The sequence below is a fragment of the Saccostrea echinata genome, unplaced genomic scaffold (genome assembly GCF_033153115.1).
Source record: "Saccostrea echinata isolate AGI-Se365-2 ecotype Australia unplaced genomic scaffold, CSIRO_AGI_Sech_v1 ptg000057l, whole genome shotgun sequence".
NCBI lineage: Eukaryota > Metazoa > Mollusca > Bivalvia > Ostreida > Ostreidae > Saccostrea > Saccostrea echinata.
Genome location: NW_026889806.1, coordinates 6,640,901 through 6,668,089, shown reverse-complemented (window position 1 = coordinate 6,668,089; position 27,189 = coordinate 6,640,901). Strand labels below are relative to the sequence as shown.

The following is a 27,189-nucleotide window of genomic DNA, read 5'->3' as shown; positions in this document are numbered from 1 at the left end:
TGAGTCAACGATATGAGGTCCTTAGATGCATCAACTGACAAGATTTGATTATCCTAGTTCTTATAGTAAGCAAAATATCAACATTTTAATAAAATGTAATTTTTGGTCAACTTTGAAGTGACCTTGAGACCATGTCCTTTGCCTCAGGGTGATGCCTTGAACAATTTTTAATCTTCGACATATCCTCATCCTTTTGTGCAAGTTTGGTGATAATCTGTTCAGTGGTTTTTGAGAAGATTTTTTTAGCAACAGTACTTTTGTTTCTATTTTCCTAATTATCTCCCCTTGTTTAAGGGTCACAACCTTAGTTTTAGTAAAAACAATAATTGGTCAAGGGGTTCTTGAGTTATGGCCTATATTCTAAAAAGTTTATGCACACCGCACAAATGGCCATCGCATTAGTCTTTGAGCCTTTGGCTCAGAAGAGCTAAAAATGTATATCTTTTTTTTTTTTAAACACATTTACAGACTTTAAGGATAAACTTAAAAAAAAAAAAGAAAAAAAAAAAAAAAAAGGAGCGAAGACCTACTCATATCGAATATAAGAAAATGATCCTTTTTTGCCCTTTCCAGTGAGGGTATGCCATTTCATAGGCAAATAATTCAATCTAATTCTTTGTGGTGAGATTTTTGCAAATAGTGGAGATTTTACATTAGGTGTAAAATCTCTTCTAACTTCAAACCCCCTTTGCCTTGCCAATATATGGTAGCATTATGCCGGTCTAGCTCTTAGTTGGTGCCAAATAGTGATTTTCTGGTATGATGAAAGGCATACTTAAGTATGGAAGACCCAATGATCCATATTCTTTGCACACCTACAAAAATTTGAAGAAAAAAAAAAAACAAGATTATGAAGCTAAAACTAAATGTATCTTAATTCCTAATGTATTTGTATGAACACTGAGATTTCCATCTACCATAATGTTAGATGAAAAATCAAAGAAAGTTTTGATATAACTGAGGTTTAATTTTTCACATTCTTGTTTGTTGCACTGTAGATATTTGGCTCACCTTGTTCACCCATCTTCTTTGCCTTTAATATAAGTATTACTGTAGTTACAGATGATACATGTAGCTTTTGTATGGCATGTTATAGTCAAATCGTTTTTAAATTATTTAATTAATATACGGTGGCGAAATCGGACATGCATAGAAATACCGCTACCCACTTCAAAAGTGAAGAAATATTTAGAAATAACTAAAGATTTAAAAAAAAAATTGAAAGTCAGTTTGCGTAGTAAGTTTAGTGGGAAACAACCAAATTATGAAATAATTAGATTAGCGATCCCAACAACGTCTTTTCCTTCTCTTTCGTTTGTCTAACATCACAAAACTGCCGAACAGATTGTCCTTTTGCGTTGATGAAATAGGTCCTAAACAAGAACTGTAAACCATTTTTATTTTTTTAATGTATTAATTGTGTCTTTTGAGTTAATTTGATAAATAAATTTGGTACCAAAAAATCATTTCCCTTTGACTCAGTTGTTTATATACATTTATAAACGTGATAAAACAGCTTTGGGATTTAACAGAGCTTTACCGGGCTCAAGAAAATTAACACACTGTCTTGTATTTTCATTTTTTCCGAGTACCCGGGTACTCGACCGGAATCACGTCCGAGTAACCGATTATCAAAAATTGACCGATTTGACATCCCTAATTTTTATTAATTTTTCATTTTGTATGCTATCATTTTCCATCTGTGTTCTACATATATAGTTTTTGCCCTGTCCGCCCTGTCTGTTTGTCCGCAAAAACTTTAACATTGCCCATAACTTTTGATTGGTTGGAGGTATGGCTTTCATATTTCACATGTGTATTCCTTGTGACAAGACCTTTCTTTGGGTACCACCATATTTGACCTTTTGACCTTGTGAGTTTGACCCAGTTTTGCAAAATTTTTCCCAACATTAATCTTGGCCATAACGTTTAAATAATTGGTGCTAGGGATTTCATATTTCACATGTGTAATCCTTGTGACAAGACCTTCCTTTGGATACCAACAACTTTGACCCTTTGACTTTGACCTACTTTTGAAAAACTTTAACATTGACCATAAATTTTGAATGGCTGGTGCTAGGGCTTTCATACTTCACGAATGTAATCCTTGTGACAAGACCTTTCTTTGCATACCAACAACTTTGACCCTTTGACCTTGACCTTGGAGTTTGACCTACTTTTGAAAAACTTTAACATTGGCTATAACTTTTGAACAGCAGGTGCTAGGGCTTTCGTACTTCACATATGAAAACCTTGTGACAAGACCTTCCTTTAGATACCAACAACTTTGACCCTTTGACCTTGCAGTTTGACCTACTTTTGGAAAACTTTAACCTTGGCAATAACCTTTGAACAGCTGGTGCTAGGGCTTTCATACTTCACATATATAATCCTTGTGACAAGACCTTTCTTTGGATTCCAACAACATTGACCCTTTGACCTTGGACTTTGACCTACTTCTGGAAAACCCTTTGACACAACTTTTGAAAAGTTGTTGCTAGGGCTTTCATATTTAACATGCTTTTTCCTTGTGACAAGACCTTCCTTTGGATACCAAACAATTGTAATCCATTGACCTTGGAGTTTGACCTACTTTTGAAAAACTTTAACCTTGGTCATAACTTTTGAACGATTGGTTCTTCAGCTTTCATAGTTCACCTGTATACTTCTTGTGAGAAGACCTTTCCTTACGTATCATTAATTTTGACCATTTGACCTTGATGTTTGACTTACTTTTGAAAAACTTTAACCTTTTCCATATCTATTCAATGGTTGCTGCTAGGGCTTTCATATTTCACAGGTATATTCCTCGAGACAAGACCTTATTTTGGGTACCAACATATTTGATTTGCATTTGAGAAAGTTTAACCTTTGCCATACAGGGGCATCAGTGTTTCACAAACACATCTCATTTTTAATATTTGTATTCTATAATTTTCCATTTGTATTGTATAATTCTTCATTTCTATTTTATAATTTTCTATTAGTATTCTATAATTTTCCTTTTGTATATTTTCTATTTGTAATGTATACATGTAATACATCATTTGCATTCTATAATTTTTAATTTGTATTGTATGTGAATTTGATTTGTATTTGTTTTATGTACCATAATACAAATACATTTCACTGTCAAATACAAATGGAATTCACCTACAATTTAAATTGCAACATTATAAAATGCAAATGATATATTATTACAATACAAATGGAAATTATACAATATAAATAACGAAATATAGAAGAATACAAGTAGAATAATTATAATTCAAAAAGAACCAGAAGTCTCTGATGAGACTGTAGCTCTACTGGTCTATACATATAACAAAGGAAAAGTAGCACTTGGATTTGAAACTTTGCAACATGCAGCAATAAATAGAATAATGTATCTTAATGTAGTCTACTTGTGCGCCAAGTTATATTGAAATCAGACCAAATCTGAAGGAGGAGTAGCGTTTTAAAGGAATTTCACAGAAATTTTGATTTTTAGTAACCATGGCAACACCGTTCATCGAAATCAAAAACCGATGCATTAAATCATGTATCTTAGTGTAGTCTACTTTTGTGCCAATTTATATTGAAATCAGACCAAAACTGTAGGAGAAGTAGCATTTTAAAGGAATTTCACAGAAATTTCTATTTTAAATAACCATGGCAACACCGTTCATTGAAATCAAAAAACCGATGCACTAAATTATGTATCTTAGTGTAGTCTACTTGTGTGCCAAGTTATATTGAAATCAAACCAAAACTGTAGAAGGAGTAGCATTTTAAAGGAATTTTACAGAAATTTCTATTTTTAGTAACCATGGCAACACCGTTCATCGAAATCAGAAAACAGAGGCACTAAATTATGTATCTCAGTGTAATTTACTTGCGTGCCAAGTTATATTGAAATCAGATCAAAACTGTAGGAGGATTAGCGCTTTAAAGGAACTTCACAGAAATTTCTATTTTTTGTAACCACGGCAACACCATTCATCGAAATCAAAAACCAAAGCACTATTTTATGTATCTTAGTGTAGTCTACTTGTGTGCCAAGTTATATTGAAATCAGACCAAAACTGTAGGAGGAGTAGCGTTTTAAAGGAACTTCACAGAAATTTCTATTTTTAGTAACCATGGCAACACAATTCATCGAAATCAAAAAACGATGCATTAAATTATGTATCTCAGTGTAGTCTACTTGTGTGCCAAGTTATATTGAAATCAGACCAAAACTGGAGGAGGAGTAGCGTTTTGAAAAATTGTTTACAGACTGATGGACAGACAGACAGACGGACAACACCTTACTATCGCATAAGCTCTTCTGGTCTCTGACCAGTAGAGCTAAAAATTGAGATATCCAAGGATTCAAGATCCCAAGGGTAAAATACTAAAGTAATGTGTGGTTGGGACTTCCAAATCACTTCAACATATCTATCATATTCGAGATATCGGTGTTCGAGATACGGAAGTTCAACTGTATATGATTAATGTGAAAAAAGTGATAACAATATAAAGATTTACAATGAGTTGTACAATTTAGGTTAAAACTGAATAAAACATAATTAAATGTTCTAGTCACAAATTATCATACATGGAAAAAAATGTTTCAAGAGACAATATTCTGAAGGCAAAGTTTAACCATTTAATGTATACAAAATTATATATAGTTACAATGGAAGTTTTCATGTACGAGGGGTTATCAAAAAGTTCGTGGACTGATGCGATAAAATTAATACTATGTAGTTGATGATTACAAAATTTGTAGGGAACATAAAACAACAAAAGTTGAAGAAGTGTTGGAAATTTCAACTTGATATGTTGATAATTTGCCAAATTATCATTAAATAAAAAGAGCATTATATGATCACCCGGCGCTGTCGCCGTTTATTTTTATGACGTCCGACAACGTCACTATTTCTCTATGCCCGCTCCCTCTGCCTCAATACACTTATCTTAATGAGATTCTCTTGAGTAAAGTAAAGACCTAAACCCGTCTTGTTTATATGACTTTACAGTGTTATGAACACCTGATTTCAATGCATTAATATTGTAAATATTAAATCTATACATAGAAAAAGATCCTCGCTTGATTTGCCAGCATAATTTTCTTGCCGGTGTTCAATGTCAACCAATGATCAACGTCACTTTTCGACGTGTCTGACTTTGGACACCCTGACTACAAATCGACATTAACCGTGTGTCTCTTTTCTTGCTGAATCTGTCTTGGTATTTAAACACAAGTACTCTGGATGTATTTTATTTCTCTGTAGCCTGTTTAAACATTTTCTAGGTCTATGTCAGGTTTTCCAGGGGCTGAAACTTTATAGAATGTTGTAAAATGACACCCTACCCCCCTTCGACGTCATTTTTAACCCCTATATTGTTTGGACATTCCCTATCAAATTTACGATAAAATTTCATAGAATATATAGAATCAGGTAAAAATTGCAACTTTTACGGAAAAATTATATCATATCACATGAGTGAAATAATGGGAATTTCGGATGACAAATGCTCATATTAGAAGAGTTTTTCTCAGTTACACTCAGGTAGAAAATACGTCATGTTCGAGGTTGCGCCGCCTTGACATACCATTGCTTACAAAAACATTTACGATTCACTCAAAAATAAAACTTATGATTTATAGTTTATTTTACGGATAGAAAAGAAGATGCTTATTTAATGTTTAAAAATTCATTGATGTATCTTAAGTGGTTTTAATTTTATGACGCTAGTCCACGAACTTTTTGATAACCCCTCGTACATGTATTTAATATGTAAAATCATGGTCTCAAAGTCCAAAACATGTGTCAATTGTGAAATCTGTTTACAAACACCTCTATGTACACACTACTGTAAATGTATTACATTTAGCATGTACAATATTTAGCAGAAATTGGTTTTAAACAAGTTAGCATAGATTTGAGTTAGCACATTTCTTAATGTTCTTATTTATGTGTAAGACATTTAGCATTGTACTAGAAGTAGCAGAAGTTGCTTTCTGCCTAAGGTGCTAAAAAGAATACACAGTATATGTTTACAGTATATTAATCATAGGATCTCCACAATTTAATCTACAAACATCAGAGAAATTCTTTGTACATAAACAATATCTATACTCTCTACAGCTGCCATTTATAATCTGAACACATCATAAGAAGTCTATACTCTAGCTAAATTGTGACAATGGCCATCACTTGCATTATTTTGCAGTAAAATGATCGTATCCAGTAAAAAAACAAATCATTAAAAAATGTCAATGACATGCATTATAAATATTTTCAATAGAATCATAATCTGTTAAGAAGCACAATAAATTTTCTCCAAAATAGTTTATCTACAAAAAAACCAAACTATATCTAGAACATCACTTTTAACTATTTTGATTTTTGCCGAGAATAAAACTTAAAATTTAAAATAAATGCATAGGAAACACCAGTTTCCTTTGGCAAACTACAGTGTTTATATAAAATATGTAAAACCAATGAAAAGTCTACTTTCAATGATAAAATATATATATGTTAGAGATACATACATCTTTTATACAAGTCTTAAATTCTCTTTCCAACGAGAAATATAGTTTTTCCTTAGTGAATCTTGATTAAACTAGCAGTGCTCCAGTTTTTGGTTTCAGCTGCCTCAATGTCATTTAATTGGTGACACAAATACTTCAGTTTATTTGTTTATTGGTCTGTCAGTTCTCAGGCTCCTCTAAATTGTCATTGTAAACAATTAGCGACCAGCTTCTACCAATCTAAACCTTTTTACACTGTCTATTATTCTAGTAAAACTTTCGAAACAGTCTGTTGCTTGATGTTTCCACAGGTATACATATTCCTACTCTCTGACACCCATCCCTGACATAAGTTTGTCCCTGATTTTATAAGGTTTGGGAGTCTGTTTTACTTAGCCCTCTTCTTTTTGAAGGCCTTAAGACTGCTTGCTATGTTTGTCTTCTGAGGAGATGTTGGCTAGAATTGAGAAAAATTCAGTAAGCTAAAACTGAGACAAAAAAAAAAGAAGAAGACAAAACAACTACACAATTATCCCACTTCTGAAGATGAGAATGAAATTCATCGTAAAGGTGGTAATCAAACCCAGATAATTTTACAAAATCTATTCAGCCAAATTTTACATTATGCACGAGTTACAGTAAATACTGTTAAAATATTGCAATCCAAACAATTTTAATCATATGTAGATACATTTTCATCTTCAGATGTACATAAGTGTAACATGTCTAATGCTCAAATATAGTAACTTCTCAAGATGGAGTATCCCCCCTTTATTTTTTTTGATTGGAACCTAACCTTTATGGAGCCCCTTTTATCTTTTTTGGCCTTCTCACTGTCAGAAGTATCGTCAGTTTCATCATCCGAGACTGAGGAAGAACGCACTTTCTTTTGGGGTGAAACCATCTTCTTAGGACTTGTCTGAAAAAATGACCAACAGCTGCACTGGAAGGTAGTAACTTTAATAATGAAGATTGGTTTGCATGTTTCCCCTGTAGAGCAACTCATTACTTAAAAAAATCAATAAAATTCAATAGTGTTGAAGGAAGATCTGAGTATTTACGAGGGTTGTCCCAGAAAAACGCTGACATTTTCAATATTTTTTGTTTCATTAATATCATAAAGTTAAAAATTGGTATGCACCATAATCAACATTTTTTACATAATTCACTGAAATTTCAATACAATATCTATATATGGCCAAATAAAATTAATTAATAGTTTCTCAGGCCAAAATTTTCAAAATTCAATGCGGCAGGCAGGTTATTTATTTTTTTTTTTTGAAGCAGGTATTATACCTTTTTTTCATGTCAGTTGTTGAACAAAATGATGATATCAACTTATTCTTACTTTTTTGTTCTCTTACGTTAATTATAATATGTATTCAACTTTAAATGATGTAATTCCAACCATTTGTTTAAAAGTTAATTCATAATATACAGTATTAACAAGAAATATATTGTTTATCTAATAAAAGTTAATTCATAACATACAGTATTAACAAAAAACATATTGTTTATCTAATAAAAGTTAATTCATAATATACAGTATTAACAAAAAATATATTGTTTTCTAATAAAAACATCTATCTATTAGCATTTATGAAAAGGATAATAACTCGATTTTCTTTTTCAACTTGGAAAAATAGAAAATTGAGTTATTTCCCTTTTCAAAATGTCAATAAAATTGATCAATGCAGCAGTTTTTGACCTGATGCAGCGGTGCCTGAGAAACTATTGATTAATTTTTTTGGCCTATTTTATATTACATTTTTATCTTTGATCGACGAACCATTCAAAATAGCTGTCGGTGCAACACTGACGACGTCAAAACGAAGCTTGTGGAGTTTTTTACTTTGTTCCGGAAACATGCATCATTGAAAATTTGTTTGAAGCATGAATTCAATACTGCATTTGATTTTCTTTTAGTTATTGAGTTATCCATTTCACACATTTAAGTTACAGTTAAGAATAAATCAAGGAGTTAAATCTTTCAAAAGACAATTTCCCAATCATAAATCTAACTGCTCGCATAGTTATCGGCGGTCTCCAGGTATGACATCCAGCTCTAGACTTTTCAGTTGTCACTTTTGTGCCTCTTTTACTATGTATAAATGTGACCGATACATGTATTTGTGTTGTTCCCTGGTTCCCAGCTCTTTTCCCGTATGAACAGGGATCATACCTCACTCCACACAGTACTGAGTGATAATTTGGTGCGCTGCATTATATCACCTGACATCGCCGTTTTTGACAGTATCCAGTTAATAGTGTTTGTGCATATAATGTCATATTTTATTATTTATAATGTCTGAGTATTGATTTTTTTACACACCAGTACTCTAGATCATAGTTTCTAAGGAAGTAATTTTGTCAAATTATATTTCCGTATAGTCTGATAATAAAGAAAACATTGCTGTCAATGCAATTTTTGAAAGTCAAGAAATTGCTGTGCACAGACCAGTGATATTTAATACCCTTTAAATGTTGTTTCAAAATGTATATAACATTACAACCTTAAATTACTTAGTCAAAAGGACGAAAATATCATTTCCCAACATTGTGCCAAAAATGAATAATTTTGGTCAGGCAGTTTATGAAATATCTAAAAAGTTCACGTTTTTCTGGGACAACCCTTGTACACTCTAAATCAATATGTGTTTTCTTCCATACACTAAGTACATGTATGTAGCAACCAATAGATTATAACCACAGTGCAATCATAACAAAGTCAGTTAACACTATACAGCAAAACTCAGTGATAGCTAAGTTCAGGGAATTGCACCACAGTGCAATCATAACAAAGTCAGTTAACGAATGTGCTAAATTTATCACTATACAGCAAAACTCAGTGATAGCTAAGTTCAGGGAATTGCAGATTTACTTCACACTATCTACGTAATACAATAGTGAATGTTTATGTTATTGATTTGAAATTTATTTTTCTATATAATGACTATACCAAATATTTGTAATTTTCAATCTCTAAGGAATACAGAATCAACTCGACAAAAATAGCTAGAAAATAGCTATCTGTAAATGAATTTTACTAAAGTTCATTATACCGTAAAATCTTACAAGGAAATAATTTAATTTTGGTTGCAATGCACCATTTGATTGGATAAAAAAATAATTTATATTGTATAACCTGTGTTGCCAACATCACTTTGACTTACGTCAAAAATGTATCAATCCGCTTGGTGTTACATTTAAACTATGTGCAATTTGAAGGCATTTTTGAAGGAGAACATGTCTTATTTTCTACGCTTAATGACAGAAAATTAAATTATTAGGAATGAATTTAATAGCTAGTCAAGTTATACAGGTACATGTACATGTATAACCTAGGTTGGAACAGCCATAAATGTTGTACAAACTGAATTTTGGTGTTTTACACAATTGTTACAAGTTTGATAACCTTGATAAAACATGCCTGGTAACCTTGACAACACTTTTATTTAACATGTCTGGTTACCTTGACAACTTTTTTATTTCCTTTATCCTCGTCATCACTCGATGAAGAAGACGAGGAAGAAGAAGAAGAAAATGAAGGAGAACGTTTCCTCTTCCTGGGGCTGCTACTGGGCTGTTGTGTACTACTGACCTGAAATCACATACATAAAAAATACGGTTAACACCTATCAAATAAATAAAAGATTCATGTAACACCTGGCAAACAAAAATAGCTTTATACAGCACCTGTCCAATAGACAATAGCTATCTGTAGCACCTGTCCAATAAACATGAATTGCTATATGTAGCACCTGTCAAATAGATAATAGCTATATGTAGCACCTGTCCAATAGACATGAAAAGCTATATGAAGCACCTGTCCAATAGACAATAGCTACAAGTAGCACATGTCAAATAGATATGAATAGCTATATGTAGCACCTGTCAAACAGAAAATAGCTATATGTAGCACCTGTCAAATTAATAATTACTACATGTTGCACCTATCGAAGAAATAATAGCATTATGTAGCACAAGTCAAAAAGATAATAGCTACATATTTAACCTATTAAACAGATACCAGCTTCATGCAGAACCTTAAATACTTAATTGCTACATGTATATGTAGGACCTATCAAATAGATAACAGATGTCTAGTAATTGTCAAAAAGATATAATGACATGTATATATAGTGTTATTAAATAAAACAGCTGTGCATAGCATCTGTCAAATTAATAATAGCTACTGTAGATTCCTAAATATATGTGCGGAATTAATTATTGTGTAATATTGCGAGAAGCACCACTTGTGATATAAAATTACTCGCTTTAATTTTTATGCTGCTAAAATCAATATAAAATATCTTGATCAGATGCCCACTAGCAAATTATTGCTCTCATGATTTGATGTTAAAAAGCCATTTCATAATAATAAGTACTTGCAAAAAATAAGGAATCTACGGTATATTTTGACCATTCCAAATAGATAAAGCCATATTTATCACCTTTCAAATTAGACAGCTGCTATATAAAGAACCTGTCAAATTCATGACAACTATATGTAGCACCAGTCAAACACATAATGTTGACCTTGAATTAACATTGAAACTCCATGATATATTTGTATATTTTAACTCAGATGTACGATTTTTTAAAATTTTATGGAGTTGTTATTTAAAAAAAGAAGTTTTTATTTCATGAATTTGTAAATCCTGCCACACAGACAAAGATTCTAGGGGTGGGAAGATATACCGATACATACCGATATTTTCTGCTAAGATACAGTTTACGATACGATGCGTTAAAATATCGGTACAAAACAATACACAAACAACCTATCAAAAAATTGAAAATGAAAGTACTTGTCCTTGGAAAATGGTGGCTTGTACAATAGAAAAGATGAAATTGACAACACACTTAAGAACTAATAAGTCGTAGATAAGGGGTATAACATTTTTACTTTTAAGCATCCTCAGAAGATGGGACAAGAAAAGTTCAGTATGTAAAGCGTGTTATATACAGAAAGTATCGTTTCCACAACAGTTGATATTATTAATTGTTAGTCCATCTGGCACTAACAGCTCATAACAAAGCATGGATTCTCTAATTTCAAGAATTTGAAATTCTGAAACAAATTGGGGATTACTTTTTTTCTAAACTCAACTTGATTACAGGCTTTTCAGCAATTAATAATAAATGTACATGTGATGTTTCTTTTAAATGAATTTTTAGTCAGTGTTCTTGATGAACTACACAACTATTTGTAAACAACTTGTTTATAGACATTTGGCAATATGTACATGTAATATTGTTTTTGTAAATTTTTAGTCAATAATATTGATGAACATCAAGTATTAATTTAAGAGCACATATGATTTGATATAGATTAATTTGTTGATTTATTGTCAAGACAAAAAAAATAAAACAAAAGTTTTTTTAATAGTTTTATAATTTATCATAATAATGAGATACGTATTGTATCGTGTTATAAATATAGGATCGCCCATGATTTGTAGTTGGATATGATTTTTATCCAACGAGTTGTGTGTTTTTTATCCCCGAGCCTTGGCGAGGGGATAAAAACACACGAGTTGGATAAAAATCATATCCAACTACAAATCATGGGAGATTCTTTTTATCCCATGTTTAATACTTCACAACCAATGTTTTACACTGTTTTATATAGGACTCCACTTTATTTTACTTCATCACGCTAACGCAAAAACCATTGTGACGTCACAACTGCACTTAACTGTGGATTATGAAAAAATTATCCAGTGAGTCATATCCATGGGATAAAGGGGTAAACATGGGATAATATCGAGATACGTATCATATCGCAAGATCTGTGTATCGTCCCACCCCTAAAAGATTCAGACAGAATGAAAAGGTCCAAGTCTGCCTTGCTTTTTAGCTGATATATAAACTAATGAATACTGCCTTATTTCTTTGTTTGTTAAAAAAAATTGTCAATGTTACTAAATGTATCAATATTGATTGGACACTGCATATAAAAACATGGTTTCAGAAGAGTGTGTCATCTAATGTTTAAGTATGGTTGTGTTGATTGGACACTGTAAATCACTTTTTATTCACGAGAACTTTATTTTCGCATTATAACGTGAGGAAGTGTGCTTGCGTAAATATTATACTCTTGTATATTAGTATTCCTTAAGATTGTATAGAGCAGTCACCACAATTCGTGAAAATTTTGTCTCGCTAATAAAGAGTAAATATCTTTTCACGAAAATAAGGTGTCGCAAAAATTTCGTGATCTACAGTTATCCTTCCTGATAAATGTTACACATACAATTACAGGGACTACTGGTGACATCTCCCTTTTCTTCTTTTCTTTGTCATCATCTGAAGACTCCGACTCAGAACTGCTACTCTCCGATTTCCTCTGATTCCGCTGAAGGGAAAAAAGTCGCAGTAAGAAGGTTAAAATAAACAAAAATATTGCTGAAACAACTATATTGTGGAATGCTCTAAACATGGTAAAAATAAATTTACTTTTACAAAAATACTGTATTTGTAAGTACTTTGATAAATGAATATGTAAAACACAACAATTTTACTAATATTTTGCTTACAGCATAATGAAGGAAAAGTAACTACTGACTACAGTAAAATGTATCTTTTATTTGTGGGTAACACAAACATTCAGGCCAGCAGCCCTTTACTCCTACCTTCAAACCAGATGTGGCCTTGACTAGGTTCCTACATGCACCTTATTAAAAGGTGTGACCTTGAATACTTTCATACCTTTACACTGAATGTGTTCTTGACTAGTTTCCTACCTTAACACTAGGTGTAGCCTAGAATAGTTTCCTACCTTTACAACAGGTGTGGCCTTGACTTGTTGCCTACGTTAACACTGGGTGTGACCTTGACTAGTTTCCTACCTTTACAACAGGTGTAGCCTTGACTAGTTTCCTACCTTAACAACAGGTGTAGCCTTGACTAGTTTCCTACCTTAACAACAGGTGTGACCTTGACTTGTTACCTACGTTAACACTGGGTGTGACCTTGACTTGTTTCCTACCTTAACAACAGGTGTAACCTTGGCTTGTTCCCTCCTTTAACACCAGGTGTGGCCTTGACTAGTAACCTACCTTAACACCAGATGTGACCTTGACTATAGTGACCTACCTTAACACCAGGTGTGACCTTTCTGGGGGATGACAATCTTGATACTGTAGTGTTGGCTTCATCATCTGAAGAATCATCAGAAGATTCCTCAGAACTAGAGCTGTCTTCCTTTCTTACAGCCACCTTGGGTGAGCTTTTAACATCGGACTTGGTCCTTGGTTTAGGTGACGAGTCACTCTTAGACAAGTCTGACTTCTGTGCTTTTGTTGTGGAATGAGAATTCTTTCCCTGGAAAGACAACAATCATGAATGTATACAGCCAAGGCAATTAAATGTAAATTACCTGAACACCAGGTGTGGCCTTGACTAGCTTCCTACCTTAACACTGGGTGTGACCTTTACTACTTTCCTACCTTAACACTGGGTGTGGCCTTGACTTGTTTCCTACTTTAACACCAGGTGTGGCCTTGACAAGCTTCCTACCTTAACACTGGGTGTGGCCTTGACTAGTTTCCTACCGTAATAACAGGTGTGGCCTTGACTAGTGACCTACCTTACCAACAGGTGTGACCTTGACTACTTTCATACCTTCACACTGGGTGTGTCCTTGACTTGTTTCCTACCTTTACAACAGGTGTGGCCTTGAATAGTTTCCTACCTTAACAACAGGTGTGACCTTGACTACTTTCATACCTTTACACTGAATGTGTTCTTGACTAGTTTCCTACCTTAACAACAGGTGTAGCCTAGACTTGTTTCCTACCTTTACAACAGGTGTGGCTTTGACTTGTTTCCTACCTTAACAACAGGTGTGGCCTTGAATAGTTTCCTACCTTAACACCAGGTGTGGCCTTGACTAGTAACCTACCTTAACACCAGATGTGACCTTGACTATAGTGACCTACCTTAACACCAGGTGTGACCTTTCTGGGGGATGACAATCTTGATACTGTAGTGTTGGCTTCATCATCTGAAGAATCATCAGAAGATTCCTCAGAACTAGAGCTGTCTTCCTTTCTTACAGCCACCTTGGGTGAGCTTTTAACATCGGACTTGGTCCTTGGTTTAGGTGACGAGTCACTCTCAGACAAGTCTGACTTCTGTGCTTTTGTTGAGGAATGAGACTTCTTTCCCTGGAAAGACAACAATCATGCATTAATACAGCCATGGCAATTAGATGTAAATTAATCTTTCAAACATCTGCTGCAATTCTTTTTTAAAGTTTTCTCAATTATATTACAAAGTCTCAATGTCTTTTATCTTGTATTACCATCATTTTTTTTGTTTTTGCATCTTTTGTTGACTTTAATTTGAAAATGTAATTCACATACATGTAATCTGAATTTACAAACATTCCATTTTATTTATGATTATTAATTTAGCTACTATAATCAATGAAAGAAGTACTTGATCTGAAAAAAAAAAATTAGACTGCCAAGACAAAGTTTGAAAAGCATATCCTTTCCTTCTCCATTTTTTTAAATCCATACCTTTGGTGGGTGAGGAGAATCAAAGTGCTTGGTGCTAAAAATAAAAGGAAAAAAAAATCAATGAGAAGTTAAATACACTGCACAAAATAAAAAAAAATCAATGAGAAGTGAAATACACTGCATAGAATAAAAAAAAATCCTATAGGTATAAAGGAGCTGCAGGGAATTATTAGATGATTGGATGAAAAAAATCAAAACAAGCCATGAGTCTAATACAGACAAAGGCATATTCATATATCATTCATAGATGAACCAAATTTATAAATAATCATTTTATGTTATTCACTGCGGCTGAGAAAAATTCTGCCTTTCCATTTCTTCTGAATCCATGAAGAATAAAATATAGGTAAGATAACACATATAATCACTAATATATACATTTGTGGTATCTCTCTATTATATAAACATGTAGAGAGCAAATATCTTCATACCTGTATGAAGTTTTTCGAAGGTCATAGGTCATTACGTGACCTAATCACACAGCGCAGTAATATCTACATAAAAAGACTTACTCCACTAAGCAAAATAGCATGTTTTCATGCATAAAAATGTACAAAATACGCAAGTAAAATAATAATAATTTTATTTACAATGTAAACGAGTATTTAATACAGTTCTTGATCGATTTTACATAGAGAATAGAAAACTACGTGTTATAAGTTTCATGTCTGAGCTGCATAGTCTCAACTTTTACCCTTATTTTTCTCGCAGACCTCTGAATGCTATAAATTTTTTTTTCATTAAACTTTACTCACAACAAATTTGAAAATCTGTTGAAAAATATCAATGTAATGCAATCACGCCACAAACAGCTGACAAACACTGCACTTTGGAAGTTCGGTAGGCACACCTCCATCATCGAGATCGTTGTCACGGTTGTGACGTTGTCTTAACAATGTAAGCTTTCGCCAGTGTCTCCATATGTCAACATCATAAATTAATAAATATGCCTTACTGAAATCGTAGATTTTATGTTTTTGATCAAAGTTTGTACGTGATTTCAAGTTATCTGGTTCGGACAAGTGTCTCCATCCATCCCTTTCCGACCGAAATTCCTCCAACTTTTTATTATCAAACATCGGACGTGTTTCTTGTGTTTTTGAACATCGAATATGGGTTCTCATGAATACAGAAATCCCAGACATCATTATGCTCACTATAATTGATCACAAGTATCCTTTCACAGAATATTCCCTTCGAAACAGAATCCTGTGTCAGATGAATTTGAAGCGTAACCGCTTTTCAAGCCGATTTACACCTAGCGTAATTTTTCAAAATCTACGACGTACAGTTAGTGCAATATTTATATTCGATTACATTCGATTGTCCGTCTCAAATGTATATATAAGTAATAATTAACAAGTTTAAAAACTTCAATGGGAATTGAAGTGGGTCGGTACGTGATCAAATCTTCTGAGAAGGCCTTCGGCCTTCACAGGATTTGATCACGTGACCCACCCACTTCAATTCCCATTGAAGTTTTTAAACTTGTTATTTATTTCTTAAATAAAATGATAGGGAAATGCACACTGTACATGTGTAATTTATATATCAATTATAGAAGTAGAAATATAGCTGAACATTGTCCTTGTTCAAGGTCACAAGGTTAGAGGTTACAGGATAGATGCAGCATTCAGAGCAAACATCCGAGAAAGAATCTATATAGTAATATATCATATATTTGTAAGTTTGCATTGAATAATTTGGGGAACAGATCATAACGCCTATCCAGTGAGGAATTAGTCAACCCTTAAATATAGGTCAAATGTTGCATTCTAAAAAAGTGTCCAAATATGCATCCATGGGTAGAGCACACTTGCATACTTATTACAAAAGATAATGAAGATAAGCCATCTAGTGACCTAAAATCTAAGCTTGTGTGTAGTCGGAATCAAGGGAGCCTAAAATGTAGGTCAACCAGAGTATACACAACACTATTATTATTTCAGTGATATTGGATACTTAGTGATAAGAACCAGTACAGGAATTTATAATCTGGCCTTAAACCCTGCATCTAGGGACAGACAGATAGAGTAAATGCAGCCCCCCCCCCATCCTTGAACTCCTCTGAATGGGGGGGGGGGTGTTCTGTATATTTTGGATATAGGTCACATCTCATTCAGACACATCGAAGAAGGTGACATTGCCTACATTACATAATAACTATCATGTACACTTACTAAAACTCCGTTATTCTTCTCTGCTCACTGGCCTGGGCTTCATATTTCCTAAGGTACTCTGACTGCAATAAATAATGAGCAATTTGAGACAGTGGTGTTTAGTATCTATTTACATTCTTATGACAATATGACACGGTGATACAGTGGCTGAATTTGATCAAAGTTTAAGCTGAAAAAGCCATAGACAGCCTGGCCTTGGACCATCACATATTTAAACCCCTGCTACTGACCAAGGTTTTGTATACACACTGACCTGGATTCTACTGAGAGTCTGGCCTAGACTAGTCAGTACACACTGACCTGTTCTTTGTAATCTAAGCTACGGAATGCCTCAGACTGTCCTGTTCTTTGTAATCTAAGCTACAAAATGCCTCAGGCTGACCTGTTCTTTGAAATCTATGCTACAGAATGCCTCAGACTGACCTGTTCTTTGAAATCTATGCTATAGGATGCCTTAGACTGACCTGTTCATTGAAATCTAAGCTACAGAATGCCTCAGATTGACCTGCTCTTTGTAATCTAAGCTACGGAATGCCTCAGACTGACCTGTTCTTCGTAATGCAAGCTATGGAATGCCTCAGACTGACCTGTTCTTTAAAATCTAATCTAAGTTATGTGTCTCAGGCTGACCTGTTCTTTGAAATCTAAGTTACGGAATGCCTCAGACTGACCTGTTCTTTGAAATCTAAACTACGGAATGCCTCAGACTGACCTGTTCTTCGTAATCTAAGTTACGGAATGCCTCAGACAGCCTGGACAGAACCTCTTCTTCCTCTAGGTCTGGATTTTCTTCAACTACTTCCCCTCTCTCCTCCTTCATGTACTGTATCTCAGCCTTCTTTAAGTCTCTCTGCTTCAGCTTCGGGGGTGCCTTGGGCTTCGGTGTTTCATTTTTTCTTTTGATTTTCTTCTGTTTATGACATACAGGTATAAGAATACATCAAATTGTTAACTATGGCAAATTAGGGTATGTAATACATTTAGCCTCTTGTTATATAAGTAGATAAATATGATAAAAGCTCAAAGAACATACATGTATAAGTCATTTGAGTCTGCTTTTTTTTTTTTATCTATCACAATGTATAAGGGGATAGACACTGCAACCCTTATCCACTGTATAAGTCATTTGAGTCAGCTTTTTTTTTTTTTTATCTATCACAATGTATAAGGGGATAGACACTGCAACCCTTATCCACTGAAAACAACCCACCACAGAATGGACATACTCATTGGCATTCCAATGGATAGAGCATTTTTTTGGTATTTTCCAGTAGATTTTTTTAAAACTAAAAAAGCCTTGATTAATTTGAAATGTGTGTCCCGATCAGTCTTTTATCCTACAGTCTTACCTCATACTGTTTAAACCTCTCCCTCCTCGCGGGGCTAAGACTTCGCTCGTATTCTTCAACCTCCTTTCTCATTTGCTCATTGATCTAAAAAAAAAATAATTCAATTAGAATTAAATACACAATACAGAGTTCAAAATCTTTCACAACTTCATAAATCAATTAAACTTGATGAATTGTCACATATGCTTCTACAATGTACAGTGCTCGATACATTACAGAAGACTTCACTGGAAGTTTATAACCTTCTTTGCTTCATCTGCATATTTCTGACGTTCTTTGTCCGACAAAAGTTTCCAGTTTTCCGCAATCTCCTTAAAGCTTATTTTGGGGTCTCTTTCCCTTCTTCTCTTGGTGTAGATATTATAGCTATTGGCTCTGAAACACAAAAGAAACAAATAAGATATAAATAAACTCATTAGATTATATAAATAAACTCGTTAGATTATATAAATATACTCATTAGATTTTGACATGATTAATTCATAGATCATTACATCAATATCACACCGAGATAAACCTTTCTGATTTAAATCAAGAGATGGGCACACTTACGGCTGTTTTTGTATCTTTGGGGCATCAGCAAACTAAAAAATAAAATTAGCTCTTCTCAATTACAGTGAAGATAAATACTCTTTTTCAATTGGGATAGAAAACAGACAAAACAAAATCCTTAAAGGAGTCAGACAGGATCATAAACAACTTATACTTTAATACTAATAAAAACTATCTAACAATATAACATTATTTTAAAAACAATTTATGTTATTATATAACCAAATAATCAATATTGCTCCTACAGAAGTTTAAATATTCTGTGTAAAACTTTAATCTATTCCCAATCATATTCCCCTAGACATTAACTTGGTTAAGATACCTGAATTAAGAAAACAACTTATGTATGTAACTGTTGTTTATATTCCTACCTGATGCTATAGAACCTCTCATACGTAACTGTTGTTTATATTCCTACATGATGCTATAGAACCTCTCATATGTAACTGTTGTTTATATTTCTACCTGATGCTATGAAATCTCTTCTACGTAACTGTTGTTTATATTCCTACCTGATGCTATGGAATTTCTCCTACGTAACTGTTGTTTAAATTCCTACCTGATGTTATGGAACCTCTCCTACATTTTACTGATGCTGTAAACATCCTACCTAATGTTATGGAACCTCTCCTACATTTTACTGATGCTGTAAACATTAGGCCTTACCTCAGACTTAACAGACTTATGGCTGGAACTCTGGGAAGACAGAAACTTCTGCTTTTTCTCCGGAGGTAATGATGCAAGAAAATTGTCCAGTTTTTCCTGTGCTTCCTTGTTAAGCTGAAATAAATGAAACCGGTGTTGAAAAACATCCAAACACATCATCTCTAAACAAGAGGCCCAGGGCCCTAGCAGTCACCTGAGTATGATACACCCCTGTAAGGGATCCACAGAATGAAAGTAAAGAAAAATAAACCAATAGAAATATATTGCTTAAAAACAAGAGATATAGGGTGATCAAATCAAAAGTACATGTACTTGTTGTTAGAACAAGATTTGAAAAAAAGCAAAGGAAGTTCCCAAAGAATATACAGTAAAACAGGAAGATAGTGAACATGCTGAACTACTCCAAGACTCTTATCAAATCGGGATGCAGTCTGCCATTTTCTGATGACCATTTCTAACTTTTACAAATTAAAGTGATTTCATATTATATAAAGCTTTTTATTTTCAAATGAGACTCCTCCCAGCCAGAAGGAAACTCCACAAAAATAACCCAATTTTATCTGCCTTACTCACAGGGAACTACATGTATGATAAATCTTCAGTAAATCACATTTTTACAACTTTCACTTTAAACTGATTACAAATTTAATTTCTTTTCATTAGCATAAGTGAATTATTTATGATTAGAGTGTTTAATATGTTTTCTCTAAACCTATGAATTAGATACACACATTATTATGTGAGTAAAATGTCTTGGGTATTATACATATAATAGTTGTTTGCCGATTCTATTTGTTTGAGTTCATACTCAGCTAGAAAATACAATGTTTAAAGAAATTCAGCACAAGCAAATCAAATTGTTTAATTGTTATTTTGATATTATATTTTCTATCATTGTAGAATGTTAAGTTTCACAAAGATGATAAGTGCTGTCCTTGATGTACAATGAATATTTTCAAAAGGATGGTTTAAATACAGAATTGTATATTATACGTAAAATGTGGTATCATAAGCATGATAAGAATTATACATTTAATCTTAATCTTAATCTTAAATACGAGGGGTGATCAAAAAGTTCGCGAACCATCTCTGTATTTGCAAAACCACAATTCAGATCAAAAATGAAATTTGGCACACATATAGTCATACATGTGTTCTGTAAATAGCAGATGTTATTTAATGTTTTGCTCTATGTTTGTGACATCACAATGTGAAAATGACATCGATAGGTAGGTTACTTGTGACAAAAAATGATTGACTCAGTCGTAGTCGAGCAACGAACGGTTGTAAATTTTAATGTGTATCTTGGAAATTCCTTTGCAGGAGCATATAATAATTTGTACAAAGTTTATAAAGACAAAAAACTTGCCAGGATTTCAATCATTAATTTGATTGATTGTTTTAGTGAAGGAAGGAAGATGGTTAAAAATGATGTTTATTCTGTTGCCCAGTGAGGGCAAGTTGGGGAAGAGATGTGTCCTTAGTTGAGCAGTTTGTATATGAAAGACCACCAAGTTTCAGTTAGACAAATAGCTGAATATCTTAACAATATTATAATTATTAAATCTCTAAAATATCGTTTACTTAAGACTTTAAACATATCAGATATGATACAAAGAAGGCGCCCATACTTTATCTACACTGGATTTAAACGATGCTCCCAAGACAGAGGACTTGGGTTGTGATGGTCACTATGCTCATTCTTGAAAGGATATCCTTATCGACCCTTCCTATTGCTGAGACAATTCCATTTCTGACAAATGGACTGTTCTTATTATAAAAAATAACTTGCATGGTAAGAAACATAAAACTTGGAAAATTCTTTTAGCTTCTGTGAACGGAACGCTTCGGAGCATGTCACGTGACCGCCTGTATCATGTGATTCGCGCATGGACAGGACAGTGGCAGATGTGCATTTAACTTGGAGAGAACTACTTTAAAAAAATAATGAGCACTGAAACATTTTTTCATTTCTTTTATGGAAGAAATTCAATTTGTTTGCGAACTTTTTGATCATCCCTCGTATAGATCAAGATTTATCCATTGGAATCTGTTGCAGACGTCTTTTTATCCCATGTTTACCCCTTTATCCCCTGGATATGACTCATTGGATATTTTTTTACAACCCACAGTTAAGTGCAGTTGTGACGTCACAATGGTTTTTGCATTAGCGTGATGTAGTAAAATAAAGTGGAGTCCTATATAAAACAGTGTAAAACATTGGGTGTGAAGTATTAAACATGGGATAAAAAGAATCTCCCATGATTTGTAGTTGGATATGATTTTTATCCAACGAGTTGTTTGTTTTTTTATCCCCGAGCCTTGGCGATCCTATATGTCAATGCATAAAAATCGAAAATGTACATTTAAGAAATGAAATTAATTTTTGACAATTCTTGAGGACATGAACTACCACACTTCACGCCAGCATATTTCATGAAGCGTGTTAGTGCTGAATAATCAATATGCAGGCGTGAAGCATTGTAGTTCATGTACATGTACCTCATGAATTCTCAAAAATTAAATTCATTTCTTATATTTACATTGTCTGATGACTTGTCACAAATTTTTGTCACTCAATATTGTTGAAACAAAACAGTTTGCACTATAGTTTTGATGCCAAGTTAGGTATCACAATGGAGATTTTCGTGCTTGTCCATTTAAGTTCATGAGAAATGAACTGTTTTCTAACTTAATCTTAAGGAAAAATATTGGGTAATGTAAATATTATAGAATGGAAAACAGAGAAGTATTTGGTGTACAGCTGAGTTTACAAGTTATTATTAATAAATGTTTTGTTTACGGTATTTCTAATTTAGTCTTTTTCAACTGTGGTTTAAAAAAGAAATGTTATTCGCAGCTGAACAGCATGAACAACAATAATAATACGATTTATATATATACTGTTTATCTATATTAACTCTGATGCATGTAGATACTGGTTGATACGTTCCTACCCTATAAGCTGTTTCTATTTCATGACAATTCTATTTTTAGATACTGGTTGGTACATTCCTACCCTATAAGCTATTTATATTTCATGACTATCCTATTTTTACCTTCTCCGCTTCTGCAGCGTATTTTTGCTTCTCCTTGTCGGAAAGGGTCTTCCACCCTTCTGCAATTTCTTTAAAACTTGGCTTTGAATCTTCCTCTAGTCTTTTCTTGGTATACAGATTATAACTGTTGGTTCTGAAACATATAAGTTCATTTTATTTTTCATACATATAATTTAAATTATAATCATTTGTTCTGAAATATACAAGTACATTTTATTTTTCGTATATATATTTTAAATCATAATTGTTTGTTCTGAAACATACAAGTACATTTTATTTTTCGTATACATAATTTCAATTATATCTCTTTATTCTGTAAACATACAAGTTCATTTTATTTTTCTTATACATGTATATAAATTAAATGTGTTTGTTCTGAAACATACATGTATATTCAAATTGCTACAAATAAGCATTTTATAAATCTAAAAGATTAATGAACTGGTTTTACATATATTGTAAAATCACTTATTTTGATCAGGTCAAATTTGTGTGGTTTGAGGAAAAATATTTGTTTTGAGGGATGTGATTTCTTGGTTAAGGAAGTTAACATTATACTGTAGTTTGTCAAATTATCTAACTGACAAATCAATGTCAACATTTTATGAGACACAAAATTGTGGCTCTCTCCACCTCCTCCCCCCCCCCCCCAAAAAAAACCCGAAAATTTTCTCCCACAAATATTAGTGATTTCATACACTAATTAAAAAATATACAACTTAATAAAAAAAATTTATCTCCCCTTTAATGTCTGGGGCAACAAAATACGGCCTTTTTTGGACTAAAAATTTAATATGAGTAGTCTGAAATACACACGATGGGTGTAGCTCAATTGAGCACTCTGATTGGTTGATGAATTTGTGGGATTCATTCTACCTAAATATAGCTAAATTTATCATGCACTTTAAAGCGAAAAGAACAGAAAATTGTTAAAATCTTAATGGCATTCAGTTTATTCTATGAGCTTAAAATCTGAAGACCATTTTCATGTGCACTATCATGTCCACATTCTACGTGGTACAATAACCACATTCATGAAACTAAAACAAGACATCCTTTAATCATCTTTATAGGTCATGTAAACGTTTAAAATACAAAATAAATCCTTACTCACCGATGAAACAAAGGGGCATTTGGAAACTGAAAAATAAAGCAATGCATAATATATTTAGAAACAACATATCAAATGAATTGTTTTCATTTAGAATTTATTTATAACTTACACATTAAAAAAAGTAAATTAATTTAAAAAAGAAAAGAAAAAGAAAAATGAAGCATTCCACTTACATTAGGATCTTTGTTTCCAATCAGTAGCTGTAACCAAACAGAGGTCAGGAATTAGGTTTTTTAAAATTAACTGTACATCAACCATCTTACACATTTTAATTTGTATTAATGCATACTTGAATCCTCCGTAGAAAAATGGCTGTTTGGAATTCCCACCTTAAATAACAAGAAACCCATAGGCCACATGGCTCAACCAAGCACAAAGCAGACATCATTTCAGTACTGAAAAGTTTAAATTACATAAGTGCCCCACCCCCTCCCCCAAAAGGGGGTGGGGCAAAGGGTCATGATTTTAACAAACCTGAATACATACTACCTGAGGAGGATGCATCCATATAAATGTGCCTTATCATGATATGGCTGTTCTTGAGAAGAAGCTTTTTAAAAAGATTTTCTCTATGTATTTCTATACTGTGCAACTATGATTGCACATTGTAATCCCACTCTACCCCAGGGGGTCATGATTTCTACACTATCTGAGGATGGTTCCATATACATGTAAATATGACTATACATAATTTTGCTGTTCTTGAAAAGGTGCTTTTGTAAGATTCTTCCGTTATATTCTACAGCTGCCAAAAAATTCTATACATAGAGCATATTACATACTAAAATCCATATCATATGTCATATCAGCCTGAGTGGCACCATATCTGTTATATATATATATATATATATATATATATGGGGCACGAGGGCTGATATGACATATGATATGGATTTCAGTAAACTATGTAGTATTCTATTTATCAAATATTTAAAATGCTTAATATGCGAGTTTCCATAAAGTCATTGAAGAATGTTTCGTGCATGTTTATGAACTTTTTCTTTAAAATCTCATAGAGCCAATTTTAGGTATTTGAAAAAATTAAGTCCACAAAAGTTATCAAAGAATTATTTTACATATATATTTAAATAAAATCAAGTAAATTAACTTTTTCGGACCAGTCCTTGATATGGGGTATTGTGACGTCACCCGTATTGCACGTGCAGAAAACTCTGCACACACCACTGAGCATGGACTTGCAATACTGTGAGTGGGTTTTGCTTTCGAACATTTCTACTCTGAATTTTCTGGGTTATAGTTTTAATATTTTTCATTAATACAAAACAAAATTGCCACTTTTCTTAAGTATTAAGAACAAGAGGCCCAAGGGCCTTAACGGTCACCTGAGTATAATACAACAATTTAGAGGATCCATAGAGTATAAAATGAATTGAAAGGTGAAGCTTTGTTGGCCAAAAGCAAGAAAAATAGGGTGATCAGGATCAACAAAATAATTAGTCTACTGTTCATTAACAGTTCATAAATTAGGTTCTAATCTGTTCCCCGTTTATTATTATCACCATACAGTATATGAACAAATTATCTGTGATTCTGTACTATTTCAATTCCTGAATGAAATCCCTTACATTGGACTCTCTTGGTCTTTGATGAACATTGAATAAGACAAGTTATTTTTGTCTCATTTTTATTTATCTATTACTTACAAGTCTACCTGATCATTAAACTACGAAAGTACTTTTTGTATTATACAATAAAAATTCTTGCATAATTCTCTTATTCTATTAACCTTTCAAGTACATTATTTACAGTGATTAATTATCAAAAGTAAATGGCAAAGGGGAATAACTCCTCTCAGTAGATTACAAATTAATAGAGCCCTAGCCAGGACCAGAACACTTCACCAAATGGTCCAGATGTTCAAAAATCTGGTAAAAAAACCCTTCCTTATTAAAACTTTTACTCTTTTTGCCTCTGATATGCCCAGGTGCAGAAGAAATAAAGAAATAATGCATTTTACTACAGATTCACTACATTATCAATAGAGCCCCCCCCCCCCCCCTTTCGAGAAAAACCAGAGCCTCTCACCCTGGGACCAGAAGTTTACTCATCATAAGTAATCACTTTGTTTATCTGCTTAACACTAAGGAGCAGACAGGATTATTTAATAGATTAAATGCATTTTCACTATATTATCATGAGCCCCACCCTCACACCAGCACAAATGACCCAGGGGTCATGGAATTCACTACTCTGGAAGAAGCACTCTTGTTCATCATAACTATACACTTAACTTCTTTGCTTTTTACCAGAAGCAGAAAAGAATATTTTCAGAGAAATTTTGCTTTTTCACTATATAATCAATAGAGCCCCTCCCCCCTCCTTTTTCACCAGAACCCTTGACCCTGGGGCCATGAAATTCATAATTTTGGAAGAGGCATCCTTGCGTATCATAACAATGTACTAATAGTTTGTTTAAATAATACCCAGGGGCAGAGAAGAAGATTTTTAAAGAAATAATTCACCTTCACTATAGGATATATATGGCCCCGCCCTAGCACCAGAACCCCTGTCCCTGGGGCCATGAATTTCACAATTTTGGAAGAGGCATCCTTGCTTATCATAACAATGTACTTAATTTGTTTAAATAATACCCAGGATCAGAGAAGAAGATTTTTAAAGTATTAATGCATTTTCACTATATAATAAATAGAGCCCCACCCTATCACCAGAACCCCTGATCCAGGGTCCATGAAATTCACAATTTTGGAAGAGGCATCCTTGCTTATCATAACAATGTATTTAGTTCGTTAATTTGATTCCCAGGAGCAGAGAAGAAGATTTTCAAAGAAATAATGCACTTTCACCATATGATCTATATAGCCCCGCCCTAGCACCAGAACCCCTGACCCTGGGGCCATGAATCTCACAATTTTGGTAGAGTCACTCTTGCTTATCATAACTATGTATTCAATTTGTTTAAATGATACCCAGGAGTAGAGAAGAAGATTTTCAAAGAAATAATGCACTTTCACTATATGATCCATATAGCCCCGCCCTAGCACTAGAACCCCTGACCCTGGGGCCATGAATTTCACAAATTTGGTAGAGTCAACCTTGCTTATCATAACTATGTATTCAATTTGTTTCAATAATACCCAGGAGTAGAGAAGAAGATTTTCAAAGAAATAAAGCACTTTCACTATACGATCTATACAGCCCCGCCCTAGCACCAGAACCCCTGACCCTGGGGCAATGAATTTCACAATTTTGGTAGA

At 33.3% G+C, this 27,189-nt stretch overlaps 1 protein-coding gene across 1 annotated transcript in view; it reads right to left on the bottom strand.

Annotated features, from left to right (window-relative positions):
- Positions 1-6,360: 6,360 nt before the first annotated feature.
- Positions 6,361-27,189, bottom strand: part of LOC133174093 (nucleolar protein dao-5-like) — a 43,991-nt gene continuing 23,162 nt past the window's right edge. The window contains exons 7-22 of the mRNA XM_061309135.1: positions 24,127-24,153; positions 23,954-23,979; positions 22,840-22,972; positions 19,781-19,894; positions 19,115-19,146; positions 18,805-18,937; positions 18,563-18,646; positions 17,926-18,123; positions 17,214-17,275; positions 15,034-15,067; positions 14,449-14,676; positions 13,604-13,831; positions 12,762-12,863; positions 9,975-10,103; positions 7,299-7,421; positions 6,361-6,959 (exon numbers count right to left, since the gene is read on the bottom strand). Of these exons, the coding sequence (XP_061165119.1) occupies positions 6,891-6,959; positions 7,299-7,421; positions 9,975-10,103; positions 12,762-12,863; positions 13,604-13,831; positions 14,449-14,676; positions 15,034-15,067; positions 17,214-17,275; positions 17,926-18,123; positions 18,563-18,646; positions 18,805-18,937; positions 19,115-19,146; positions 19,781-19,894; positions 22,840-22,972; positions 23,954-23,979; positions 24,127-24,153 (1,722 nt within the window). The 3' untranslated portion in view covers positions 6,361-6,890. The remainder of the gene's footprint in view (positions 6,960-7,298; positions 7,422-9,974; positions 10,104-12,761; positions 12,864-13,603; positions 13,832-14,448; positions 14,677-15,033; positions 15,068-17,213; positions 17,276-17,925; positions 18,124-18,562; positions 18,647-18,804; positions 18,938-19,114; positions 19,147-19,780; positions 19,895-22,839; positions 22,973-23,953; positions 23,980-24,126; positions 24,154-27,189) is intronic.